General features: G+C 38.5%; 1 protein-coding gene across 1 annotated transcript; it reads right to left on the bottom strand.

The window, feature by feature from the left end:
- Nucleotides 1-4,043: 4,043 nt before the first annotated feature.
- On the bottom strand, nt 4,044-8,125 carry LOC136842460 (protein TonB-like). Its single transcript, XM_067109822.1, has 2 exons — nt 8,114-8,125; nt 4,044-4,772 (listed from the first exon to the last, which is right to left on the bottom strand). Exons 1-2 carry the CDS (start codon nt 8,123-8,125, stop codon nt 4,044-4,046), a joined length of 741 nt encoding a protein of 246 aa, XP_066965923.1.
- Nucleotides 8,126-14,861: the final 6,736 nt, after the last annotated feature.

Raw genomic sequence — 14,861 nt, forward strand, 5'->3', positions numbered from 1 at the left:
TAAGGGGAGCGTTGACAAAAATCCGCGACAAAACTATGAGAAAAGAATTAGAACATAGAGTAAAATCAGAGGAGAGTCCAGAGATCCCATATATTTATAGTAGTCCCAAGATCCATGAGGAAGGGTGCCTGCTAAGACCGATCGTGGCATCGACGAGAACACCGCAGAGGAGGCTGGAGAAATTTCTTTCCAACATAATGGGAAAATGGGTGGGCTTAGTATCTGAATGGCATTTAAAACATAACAAGAGCCTTCTTGATGAATTATCTAAAATCAACGTAAAAGATCGTAAATTTGCGAGTTTGGATGTAACTTCCCTGTTCACCAACGTACCAGTCAAGACGGCGACAGAAGTAATAAAAAAGAATATGGAGGAAGGGGCTTATACATCTGACCTACATCATGACGTTTTGATAAAATTGTTGTCAGCGGCCCTCAGCGTTAATGTGTTCAAGTGGGGCGAAAACCATTATATATAAAAAAAATGGCGTGGCCATGGGTTCATGTCTTTCACCAATCCTAGCTAATATGTTTATGGAATGGTTAGAAACGAAAGACAAGGGCAAAGTAAATAAAGGGAACTTAAATATCGTAAAATGGGTAAGATACGTGGATGACATCTTGTTTATTTATAAGGGAGAAAGGGAGCAGTCTTGGAATGCATGAATGACATACCAGCTTTAAGAACCGCCAAAGAAAGAAGCAAGATAGTGATTATTATGCTTCAGTATCTACTTATATATCCATCTATCAAAGTCTCTCTCTCTCTCTCTCTCTCTCTCTCTCTCTCTCTCTCTCTCTCTCTCTCTATATATATATATATATATATATATATATATATATATATATATATATATATATATATATATATATATATATATATATATATATATATATATATATATATATATATATATATATATATATATATATATATATATATATATATATATATATATATATATATATATATATATATATATATAAATATATATAAATATATATATATATATATATATATATATATATATATATATATATATATATATATATATATATATATATATATATATATATATATATATATATATATATATATATACATCCTCAAGGAACAAGGAAAACGAAGACCTCCATTCTTACAAATTTATTGCCGACGTTTCATGACACATGTCACATTTTCAAGGGTAAAAAAAGAAAATAATTTGCACCACAGATAGAATCACGGTATCAAAAGAATTTTTTTAAAAAGTCAAATATTTAAAATTCACCAAAAATGGCAATGCAGCTTTAAAATTAGGTACATAAATAAATATAAAAAAGGATCACAAAAGATATGGGTCAAGGGAATCAAGACAGATCCACCAAGTGAAATGAAAGAATAATACTGACAGAATACAGAAAATAAGCTTAAAGGAAAAGCTAAGCAACAAATAACTGAGTAGACAACAATTGAGTATTTAACGAGGGAACAGTTCTCTTTATGATAATACACTCTAGGATAGTTAAATCGTGATGGTTGGAGACCCGCCCCACTATCGTAAAATCTTCATCTCTGATGTTTGTTTTGCACCGTACAACTTGGTTTCTGATGTTAGAGGCCTCTGGATTTGATAGCTTGCATTCTGTACGGTAGCTTAAGCCTCTATGACAGTCAATTCGTACCCTCAACAGCCTCCTCGTGCATCCCACATATGTTCCGCGATTACATCGCGGACAAGTGTATTTATATACAATACTGGATGTGAGGAGGGGCCTGAGACGATCCTTGACTGTAAAAAATGAACCAATGGTTAGAGGATTCTTCGGTATTAATTTAACATTTAAAGCAGGAAACTCTTTCTGAATTAGGGAAATGCACTTCTTACGGAAGTGGTCGTCATGTAGAAAGGGAAAGCTCACATAAAATTTCATTTTTGGGCAGTCAGCACTGGTGAGGAAACTCTCTTACTCCACATTTCTCTAAGTTGTTTGTAAAAAATGTTAATAGGGTAATGATTTTGTTTAAAATAACTGGTTAAAAAAAGATAGGGGAATGATAGGCAGGTACAACAAGCGTATGCCATGTGGTTAGATATTACAGCGCTTGTGCAAATATTGAAGAATCTATGAATATACTCCTCTTGAAAGAGATATTGGAGAATTGACTGCAGTGGCAAGGCCACTGCAAGAAGCACAAGACAAGCAGTTGTTTCCACAGCTAGGAATACTGTCTGCAATTAGATAATCTCTGGTTACACAAGAATAATTTTTCAGGCGAATCAAGGGTTGCACATGTGGTGCCAAAATAACTGGATTCCTTTACAATATGCTTGCTTTAAATTCACACTGACCTAAGTAAGTCAGGTGTTTGTTATAACTCACACTTTAGAAAAGAAAATGAAAGTACAATGAAAGATTAAAGATACTTGACTTTGAAAGAACCTCGAATCAGGATTTTACCTTATAATTGAGCGATGGAGAGCATCTTCGAATTTCACCAGGGATGGAGGGATGAGTTAAATGGGAATGCACAGGTATTGTAACTGGGTGGTCAAAAGATGACTACATGGGGGTCAGCTCAATAAGGTGCATACAAGGGGATGTGTGTCGGTCTGCCACCGGTAGGGTTCTGGCATGTTTAAGCCCTCGGGGATTAAGACTTGGTTGTAATTAGGAGTCACAACCTTTGTTTTCTGTCAAGCCCTTCCAAATTCTGGTGACTTCTGGCAACCCATATTCGCCAGCTTTTATGGGGAACTCAACTTTCCCAGTGGTTTTCAGCAGGTTTCATCTCCATTTGCCTTTTACCTGAAAGGAGGCAATTTCAAGCAGTCACCAGTTCTTTGTAAAGGTCAAGATGTACCAGAAGGGGAGTATGGAGAGAAAGTTAGGTAGGGGCTGAGTTTCTCACGCCCTTCCTCAGTTAGTTATCAGTATGAAAAGTACTTTATTTAGTTTATAAATCAGTTGGGAGGTTGGATTTTCTTATAAAGAGATTATCCACGTTATATCTCCCCCACAAATTTGACAATTGCACCTTGAGTTGGGTGGAAATGTCAACAACTAAGTGAACCCAACTGGACAATCTGATAACTCTCTACTTCCCTTTTGCAGTAACATTACATTTCAGAACAATCAAAAATTCTGCAATTAAATTATATGTAAAAATACAGCTCACTGATTTTTTAAGTTGACGTTGCGTAGTTACGTTATGCTGCAAGTGAAATTCGTATACCTCTCATGTTATTATGTTAAAGCAGCATTACAGCAAATTCTAAATTAAAGAATTCTTCAAACTAATAATTCCTAAATGTAAGCAACAACTTGGAGAAAATGAGTGAATTAGTATGGCATTAAACCTTATGTTAGACATGCACTTAACTTACAAGGTTACTTTGACAGTTAGGGTGCCTTGAGGAGGCATTACAATCAGGTATTCATGGGCTTAGGTTAGGTGATGCCACGGTGCTTGTAGCCTTGCAGCATGAAGCTAAGTACAATGAAGGAAAATCAAGTGTGTACAGTACATGGGATTTGCGAGTTACGGACTCAGGATTTAAATTAAAAGGAAAATATGTGACAGATGCAAGAGTAAGTAAAAGTTATGATTTATAAACCAGAATTATGTTTCTTAGCCTGTGAAAGCTGGCTAGGCTCATTCTTTAGCCCCATAGGGCATTAAAAGTCAGCCAGAGAGAACGACCCCTCTGGCAAGAGCATCTCCCTTTGTAGGCATTAAATACAAAGTCAAAGGACTTACGGTTACAAAGGAATCTGGCGATTGCACTCTGCACTGGTAGAGTGGGCAGCAAATTAAGATGAGGAGCCATTTATAAGCTTATACAAAGGGTTCACGAAGGGGCAAGATTACCAGGGAAACATCAAATTAGAAGATTGGAAAGAGAGAGAGAAATGATCATAGTGGTAGAAGGATACGTTACAAGAAGTTAAGTCACACAATTAAAAGAAGACCAAACAGGGCAAAAAACCCAGCATCTTCCTCTGGACAGAGGTGCCAAAGTTCTTTGTAAGACAAAGGTGAGGCACTGAGCAAGAGGGCACTAGTGCAAGAAGAGTTCAACAGCTCTTATTGGGCTACCTGAAATTATCTGTGGCCGTGACCTTTCTTTGGTGGCCCTCCTTGGTAGGGGAATCAGTGGAACCAAGTCTGAAGGAGACGAAGAAGTGTCACCTGTTCTGGTTGCTTTGGTAGCCAAAGTAGGGGCATTCGTTACAAGCTCAAATATTAGTCGTCGCAGTTCCTTGAATTCATTGGCCAATTGCAATATGGCAGAATCCTTATTCATGGTTTGTCTGTGGAGGACTGGGAAGGAGAGGAAGAGGTTGTGGTAGGCATGAGGCTTGCAGGTCACAATGACCAACTCAGGAATAGGTTGTGAGGCCGAGCCTTTGGGTGAGCTTCCGCTGCAGTCTGAGGAATCCGGAGGGGACCCGAGTATATTGTGGATTGGCTCTCGCATCGGCACTGGTAGCAGTGCCAATCCGGAGCGGGAGAGGTGACCCATACTGGGGTCTCTCGGAGGAAGATCTATAGCACGCTCTGGCGCTGGCACTAAGACAAGCCTGGGCACAGGAATCATATCATGAATTTCTTCGATGTCCGTGATGGGCTGAAGGTGGCACAATCCAGGACACTCAGGTGGCACTGGCAGAGGGTTCAAGTCAAGTTTGGGATCTTCAGGAGGAAGATTCAGGGTTCGCCTTAGCACTGGCACTGGGGCAGGGCCTGGCACTGGAATTTGATTTGTCAGGGGCTCGACAGCTGGAGCCTGGCAATGCTCAGGGCACTTAAGTGGCACTGGCAGTGGGTTTAAAGCACATCCTTGAGGGCTCTTGGTTTTTTATTTAGTTGTGGAGGGGTTAGGATTTCTGTAACTTAGGAGGGGGCCAGAATTCCTGTCCCAGGAGGAGGTTATAGCTTCCATGAAGGTGAATAGCTATTGCAAGAGTGCAGATTTTTTTATCTTTGAGGTCTTGTGACCCTTAGCTTGGCAATGGGGAGAATTATCTTCATTCAATTGTAATAAGTTTATGTCTGTCAATAGTGGCCTCATAGGGGACCTTATCTTCTCTTATTAGGGAGATTTGCGTGCCAGTGTCATTGAATGCTATGACCTGGCAGGCAGGGTAGCTACCTTAGGGAGGTGCCACAGATATAGGACCTTCAGCTGGAGGGCCTAAAGTTTTAGGATTTGTAACTGCCAAAGCATTGGTGGGTGGTTTTGTTTTACTAGGGCATTTTGCCCATAGAGCAGAGTGCCCTTGAACCTGACAAGTGGGGCAATAATTCTTGCTGTAACCTTTGTGTGGCACTGTCCCACTGTGATATGTCGACGGTATCTTCGTTTTATTCCGACATGAACACCTAATATCAAATTCACTTTGGAAAAAGAAACTGACAATAAACTTCCCTTTCTTGATACAATGATATCCAGGGATATCACTGGCTTTATTACAGGTGTTTTCCGAAAGACAACTTTTACTGGACTAGGTATGAATTTTTGCAGTTCATGTTTTTAAACTTTAAATTAAATGCTATTTCTACCCTCCTCCACAGGGCGTTTTCTCATACATCTAATTGGTCCATTTGTAGATCAGAGCCGATATCCACTTATACCTCACTTGCTGGCCGTGTGGATTAAGGCGTCCATTGTGGTCCTGAGTTCTTGTCCTTCGTTGGTTCAAGCCCATGGGAAGACGAACTTATTATCAACTAAAAAAAAATTCCCCTTCGGTAACATATATGAAAATATATTATTTCCGAGGTAGAGCGAATTGGATATTAAAGGACGTTTGTAGCTTACTGATTGTATATGAATCACGGTGATGTGATAATAAGTCATAATATGGCTGCGTGCGACAAACGCACTACACGGTCAACATGGCAGAGGTGGGTGGATATCGTCTCTAAATACAAACACCTGAGTTCGACGGGGATTTGTAGATGGGAGCCGATATCCACTTATACCTCACTTGCTGGCTGTGTGGATTAAGGCATCCACTGTAGTCCTGAGTTCTTGTCCTTCGTTGGTTCGAGCCCACGGGACGACGAACTTATCGTCAACTAAAAAAAAAAAATTCCCCTTTGGTAACATATATGAAAATATATTATTTCCGAGGTAGAGCGAATTGGATATTAAAGGATGTATGTAGCTTACTGATTATATATATATATATATATATATATATATATATATATATATATATATATATATATATATATATATATATACATATTCATATACATATACATATACATATATATATATATATATATATATATATATATATATATATATATATATATATATATATATATATATATATATATAAAAATATATATATGTGTGTGTGTGTGTGTGTGTGTGTGTGTGTGTGTGTTTGTGGTGTGTGTGTGTATGTATGTAATGTATATGCAAATATTGAATCACAAAGATCGTTTATTATCTAGTTCACTACATCTTGGAAGTAACTCACATCAGTTGGATGTTTAAGTACTTTTCTAACCTTGTTTTTAGAACAGGCAACGGTTCGAATCCTCTCGAGGATAGTGAATTGGATAGTAAACTATGTTTATAGCTTTATATGTAAACATACACAAAATGTGTAAAAAATTTATATATATACATAAATATATATATATATGTAAATTAATATATATATATATATATATATATATAAATTATATATATATATATATATATATATATATATATATATATATATATATATATATATATATATATATATATATATATATATATATATATATATATATATATATATATATATATATATATATATATATATGTGTGTGTGTATATGTGTGTGTGTGTGCATGTGCATACGTGCGTGCGTGTGCGGGCGCGCACGTTTGCTTCTGTTATCACTCAAATGATTTTTCAGTATTTTTTTTTTTTTTTAGTTTTGAACGTCGATAAAACATAATCACTTAATTTATAATGTTCGGTATATATGGCAAGTAAGACTTCTGTTATAAAGTTATGTAAAAGTTCAATCTCTAAGTTGCGCAGGTATGTGCAATATTCCTGACCTATCTTTAATCCACCATGAATCCTTTTCCATCATATCCAAATGGATCGACGTACCAGACAAAAAGGTTTAGAGAAACGATTCCTATTACATTCCAATCAATGTAAGTATCTCTGGAGTTGATTCCACTCTAAAGCCCTTCATTTACTTTCTGTCATCCGTAAGAGATGGAAGGGGTTTCAGTTTCAATAAACCTATTACAACGTTGTAATGGAGTAATAGATTGCCTTTTACCTTACTAGTCTAAAGTTTTATTTTTATATAGAATGCTTTAGGTGTGTTTGTCGTGTTATCTGAGGTGTGTTTGAAGAGTAATACTGATATAATTTGAGCACATGAAGTTTTACAGTCAAGGGATTGTTTGGGTTTGTTACGGTACATCTGGATGAATACTCTTGAAATGAAATTTAAGTGAAAATGACATTAAAAAATAATGTAAGATTTATCTTATTTAAGTGATAAATCGAAAGACTTATTATTTTATCTTTTTGGGAAAATGTTATCATAAAAGTTGTGAAGTTGTTTGGAACATTACAAATTTTCATTTCCTCGAAGTAAACCCCCACTACCCGAAAAATCCGTATTCATTGGTTACGAAATTTAGATAATTGGCTATTTGTAATAATGGTGGAATGAAAGAAAACTCAGTTTTCCATTTTCTTTTTATTTGTAAAAGACGGTAAAAGATATGAGGTCTGCTCTTTCCAGCAGAGTTTCCTCTAGAATCCTCTCGAACGTCTCTCACTCACGCTATTTCACACATACACACACACACAGACACAGGTAACCAATTGTGGTTTTCCACAGTTGTCATAAAAAATAACTAGACAATATAGTTTGTTTTAGAATAATATAGAAGTCACTGGAACATGATAAGAAATACTCATGTAAGAATTATTAGAATATTTCTTTAAAATGATATAATTGCATGTGACAGCAACACACTATATGTTATTTTCCATTCACGTGTACAGATCTTGTAACAAACTTTCCAGTAACTGTGGGAGCAAAAATGACGTGATCAAATCCCAGAGGTCTTTGACCAAAAGATACTTACCTTTTCCCACATCTTGACTTTGTCAACAGAATTCTTTCAACTAAGCTTCTGTTAAACAGACATCTCCAAACCAGTCCCTGTCACTCCATCTTTCTCCAATTTTACGTTTCATCATGACTTAATACATAGTTATGTATATTTCTACATTACATATCTAGTCCAGCTCTCAATATAAAGTTTCAGTCGGTTATTTTGTTTATGCTTCTAGTAAAGTAGGAAGAAAATACTGGAGTTCGACCCTAGGTACATATAATTACAGTGTATTGTCCAGAAAAAAAGTCAAATTACCTTGCACTATAATTGAAGTCGTAAAAATTGTTTAAAAAGGTGTAATAAATGCAAGAGCGATCATAAAATTCTTTTTTTTTTATTTCCATACTCATAAGTGGAATGAAGTATGTATAATTGTTGTGCATTCTGATTATAATTAAATAAAAAAATTTTAGTCTGCGTTTTAAGAGACAACAATATATAACTATATGATATGTAGGGTGTATTACATTGTCGATGATTGTGTTGAGTTTTAAATCAGTAAAACAGTTAGAATCTTGTAAGTTCCAGAGCTGTCTCCGGGACCCTCACGGCATCCTTGCTTGAAAACAAAAATCTACTTGACGCACCGAGACGCTCAGGAAACACAGATCCAGCGCTCCTGATTCAACTATCTTTTATGCATTTTTCAGAAGATACTTTATATCCTTGTCAGAACTGTAATTACTAATGTGTGTAAGGCATTACAAGCTTTCTAACCATATGCATTTGAAATCTTTTCCTAATTTGTATATAGAATTGTTAACCATTCTTCAGGTGTGAGAAAACACATCTGACTGTACATAGACATTCCTCTGTTTTCCTCTAATGCCAAATGCTACTTTTCCACTCGCAAGAGCTCTTGACCTGTCAGAGATTTTATGTCAATAAATTAGAATACCATGAACCAGCCTCTTACTTGCCGCCTCGTTATACTGGTGTCCCTGAAGATGACCGATGCTGCCACCACCAGCACTAGCCCACCCAGCGACAGTGCTGTGGCAGCAAGCATCTCCCTACCTCCCTTCACAACCCACAACCCAGAGACCTGGTTTTTCAAAGCAGAGACCATCTTCAGGTCTAAGAAGACCTCCTCTTCATCCCGCAAAGCCAACGCCATCCTCGAGTTCCTGCCAGGCGACATCTTCAAGCAGATCACAGAATGGCTTCTCGCCAATCAAAAGACAACGGTCACCTACGAAACGCGGAAGCCCCAACTAAGATAGTCCTTCAGCATGCCACCAGCCCTCAGAGCTCAGAAATTCCTAGACAACGTAGGGTCAGCAATAGGAGACCAGCTGCTGTCAAAGCAACTGCGGTGGCTAGTTACGATCCCTGCCACAGACGGCTGCCCAGAGACTACGTTGGACCTTGTGAGAGAGGTCCTACTCACAAAATTACCCCACCAAACAGTTGCGGCCATCCCCAATGCATCAACCATGGGCCTTGATGATTTCCTGAAGACAATCGATGCTGTCCACCTGGCCAACAAGTTGACAGAAGCCCACTCAACCAACCATAGCAGCAGCCCACAGCCACAGAAACGGACAGCTATCCAGAGGGCCCCGCCACCCCCACACACCACTACTGGAGCTCCAGGTGGACAACTAACCCAAATACAAGCCCAAAAGCTGAAGAATGTCCCAAGGGCATTTGTTTCTACCACTGGAGTTTTGGGAGCAACGTCGGAAAATGTAAAAATGATTGCCATATGTCAAAAACCATGCAAAAGGGTCTCAGCCCAACAAAATAAACATCTACGATGGGCAGTTCAGTTGCCTCGTAAGGGAAACAGCCCTTGCTTTCCGCTGGCTTTCTTCCAGGTGCAGGTAAAAAGAGTCAGCATGTCTTTTCACCGCAGATGAAAGATCAAACCTGCACGAATGCCTCAGTCCAACCCCCAGCACCCTACAAGTGTCCACTGCCAGCAGAGCCCCACTGAAAATATACAGGAAAAGAACCATAAAAGTTTTGTCTGGCGGGAAGCAGTACAACTGGACATTTGTCACAGCAGACGCAACAATCCCACTTTTAGGAGCAGACTCCTAAAAGCCCACAGCATGCTGGTTGATGTAGTGAAACAGCAGCTATCACACGATCCCCCCATAGCCCAACTCAAACCGACTCCAGCACCAGAGATAAGTGGCCTCTTACAGAAGTTCCTGGAGGTGTTTAAGGATGACCTGCAGAACAACCTGACCAAACCTGCAAAGCACCACATCCAGCACCACATAGTCACCAAAGATCCACCCATTGCATGCCTGTTTTAGACATTTGGCCCCAAAAAACTCACCCATGCCAAACAAGCTTTCTGGGACATAGAACAGGCAGGAATATGCCAAAAAGCCTCCAGCCCCTGGGCATCACCCCAACACATGGTACCAAAACCTGACAGCACATGGCGACCCTGTGGCTACTGGAGACTCAGCATCAAGACAGTACCTGACAGGTACCCACTACTGAACATTGCCAACATAACCATCCAGATGGAAGGTACCAAAATTTTTACAAAGATCAACTTGTTGAAGGACGACTTCCAAGTCCTGGTCGCAAGGGACATAGAAAAAACGGCCATTATCACCCCCTTCGTCACATACATCTTTGACTACAGCTGCTTCGGCCTTTGGAACTCAGGTGCAATCTTCCAATGTCTGATGGACAAAATCCTGGGTAACCTACCCCTCTGCATTGTCTACATTGACTTACAGTCCAAAAGACAAATGTGAATGGGCAAAACCAGTGGTGGAATTCTTGGGCCACCAAATAAGCCCTGACTGTGACAAACCCCTCCTGACTGAGGTCCAAGCAATCACGGACTTTCCAAAACAAACAACAATCAAAGCAGTCCAAGAATTCAAGGGAATGATTAGCTGTTACCAATGTTTCATACCCAGCCTTGCTGAAATAATGGCCCCAATATAGGATTGTTTAAAAGGAAAACCTAAAAACCTATGTTGGTATGAAAAACAAGATAAAGTCTTCACACTAGCTAAAAAAGCAATCACCTCTGCTGCCACAATAAACTTTCCTTTACCCCATAGGTCCCTCACCCTAATAACAGATGCAAGTAGCACAAGGATGGGTGTGGTACTCGAACAAGACAGATGATGGTTGTTGCCCTTTGGCGTTTTTTAGCAAGAAGTTATTGCCAGTAGAAGAAAAGTACTCCATGTTTGACCGAGAGTTACTGGCACCCACTGAGCCATTTGCCACTTCTGACACATATAAGAAGGACAGCAATTCATGGTGCAGGTAGACCACCAACCGCTGGTACATTCCTTTATCAAAATCAAAGCTGGGTGGTCAGCAAGACAGCAGCGTTACCTATCTTCAATAGCAGAACTCTCCTGCATCATCAGATATGCAAAGGGCTCTTCCAACAATGTGGCGTAAAGGGCTCTTCCAACAATGTGGCAGGTACCCTTTCCAGAAACTCCATCAACACCTTCCAGATCGGGATATCATATCCTAAAATAGTATCGGCTGAGAAGGATGATGTGGCCCTACAGTGACTTTGGCAGGAAAACCCTGCCTTTATGGAGTGACCTATCCATCAACGATGGAGAGACAGGCATCGCCTGCAAGATGAGTACTGGGCACCCTGACCCATACCTTCCATTAGGGTTGAGAAAGACAGCCTTCAACCTTGCTCACAACCTGTCCCATCCATCTGGCAGATCCACTGCCTGAACTTTGTTGGAGTGGTACATCTGGTGGGGATTGAAAGTGGACATCAAAAAGTGGACAAGAAAATGCCTCCTATGCCAAACATGAAAAATAACAAGGTTCACAGAGACAGGGATAGGATAATTCCAGACAACACAGCGAGGACTGGTCCACATCTACATCAACATCATGGGACCTCTGCCCCTCCGAGGGGCACAGGTATCTCTTCACAATCATCAAAAGGAATGCCAGATGGCCAGAAGCAATACCTGTAAGGCAGCAGACAGCAGAGAGTTGTGTGAAAGCACTAATAGACTGGGTCAGCAGGCATGGAGTACTGCAGTACATAACAAGTGACAGAGGAGCTAACTTCACCTCTACCTTATGGAGGTCCCTTGCCACCAGCCTCGGGACAAAACTCATTCACACAACAGCATACAACCCCAGAAGCAACCAGCATGGCAGAGTGGCTGCACCGCTTTCTCAAATCAGCACTCTCCCAGATGTCAAGGCAGGAGTTGGAGTAAGGAATTGCCGTGGGTCTTGCTGGGATTAAGAACATCCCCGCATGCAGCATTCAGTGCATCACTGGCAGAAGCACTCTATGGCCAAGTGTTGACAATACCAGCAGATGTTTTTCAAGACACGACAGAGCCCACGACTCTTCCAGATGTCCGTAGAGCATTGGAAAATATCATGCCGGCAAAGACAACATACGATGTAGCAGAATAAAAGAATACGTCCCTGAAGACCTTAAAACAGCAAAGTATGCATTCATAATAATAGACACATATAAGGCCCCCTTTCTCCAGCCTACTCAGGACTACGCCACATACTACAATGCAAAGAGAAAGCATATCAACTGACAGTGGACGGGAAAATCACTTGGGTCTCCACCAACAGATTAAAACCAACCTATATCCCAGACTGCGACCCACTCCCCTAGACTTACTTTCGGTGTTGGTGGGGGAGTACTGAGGTCCAGAGCTGTCGCCGGGACCCTCAGGGCATCCTTGCTTCAAAACAAAAATCTACATGACCCACCGAGATTCTCAGGAAACACAGATCCAGCACTCCTGATTCTAACGATCTTTTATGCATTTTTCAGAAGATACTTTATGTTCTGACAATTACTAATGTATGTAAGGCATTTCAAACTTTCTAACCATGTGTGTTTGAAATCTCATCTTAATTTGTATATATAATTGTTAACCATTCTTCAGGTGTGAGAAAACATATCTGACTGTATATAGACGTCCCTCTGTTTTCCTGTAATGTCAAATGCTACTTTTCCACTCGCAACAGCTCTTGACCTGTCAGAGATTTTGTGTCAATAAATTAGAATACCTTGAACCTGCCTCTTACTCGCCGCCTCGTTATAAACAAGTTATATCTCCCTTTCTATATCAATTTCTGTCTAGTTTGTGTGTGTGCCTTTTAATCCATTACTCTTAGTTTATTTGTATTATGTGATAAGATCGAGTTGCAGTGAACTATTGAATTCAGTGTTGACGTTTAATCATTCTTTTTATAACCTTTGAATCTGTGGCATTCATTTATTAAGATTTACAATTTGCGCTTCTGTACGATGAATCACGATGTGGAATAAGAAACTGAATAGTTTAAGCTTAGATTTTATTTTATAGAAAATAACAAATAGCATTATATGCAACTCGATCTTATCACATAAATCAAATAAACTAAGAGTAATGGATTAAAGGACACACACACACAAACTAGACATGTAATCTTACATTATTTTGATAACGTAATGAAAAAAAAATAGCTCTTGGAATTTTGTATCACCACCACACATTGACCATGTTAGTGAAAATCCACTTCAAAATTTTTCTAAGGGTCGATTGATTCTGAAAGTATTAAAAGATTGAAAACTTTTGAAAGATTTCCAAAAGTACATGAATATCATCCTCTCCGTCTGAAGGATTTTTTGAACAATTTTTTGGTAACTATTACTTATAAATTCAATATTGAATTACGAACTACACAAGTCTTATGCATTCAAAATTCTGTTTCTAGGTCATGTGACGTATGAGAATGACAGTCTGAATCTGTAAAGAGCTGCATTATTTCTTGTCGTTTATTATTTTTCACTTAACGTTGTCATGGGTATTTTTATGAATATATCGTTAATGCTCCTCGGAAAACGTTAGCGATCCTTTGTAATTATTGTTTTTCCTAGTAATTATTTTAAAAAGTATGTAACATACGAATGAGCCTGTCCTAGACTCTAAGAAGCAGTCTTATCCTAGGGCCTACTATCTTACCTCCATGGACAAACCAACCTCTTAAGTTATTTTTTGGTTGTCTTAGTAGGAAAAGGAGATTTTCTGAATAGCGAAGGAGGTATCCCGTTTGAGTGACTAAAATGAATTTTTCTCACAGCAGTTTAATTTTTTTGAATGATACGTCTGCATAGAAAGTTCAAAGCGAAGGTTAGCTCGTCGTCCTTTTGGGTCTGATAAGTTAGTCATTGCGAATAAGTAGATACAACGAAAGTTGGGGATGGTTTTCCATGAAACGCATACTCCACGTATTTTAATGTCTGGGAAGATGAAAATATCTAGTCATAACTTTGAAGTATCATAAAAATCAACTGCAAAACAAAAGGTAAGAAAAAAATTAAATTAGCAAACATTGCTTTTCTGTGATGAAGGTTCTCATCCATGATTGTAAAATGTACATGTGTCTTTGGATAGCTTTCATGGTTAATTTAACCATGAAAGCTATTCAAAAACACATGTATATTTTCCAATCATGTATGAGAACCATATATATATATATATATATATATATATATGTATATATATATATATATATATATATATATATATATATATATATGTGTGTGTGTGTGTGTGTGTGTGTGTGTGTGTGTGTGTGTGTATATATATGCATATATATATGCATATATATATATATATATATATATATATATATATATATATATATATATATATATATATATATACACAATTTAGAAGTGTTTTCGATCTAGTGGAAAAGTTTGTGGGAAATGTATGTCTTTATTGAA

The sequence above is a fragment of the Macrobrachium rosenbergii genome, chromosome 2, assembly GCF_040412425.1.
Source record: "Macrobrachium rosenbergii isolate ZJJX-2024 chromosome 2, ASM4041242v1, whole genome shotgun sequence".
In the NCBI taxonomy this organism is placed as follows: domain Eukaryota; kingdom Metazoa; phylum Arthropoda; class Malacostraca; order Decapoda; family Palaemonidae; genus Macrobrachium; species Macrobrachium rosenbergii.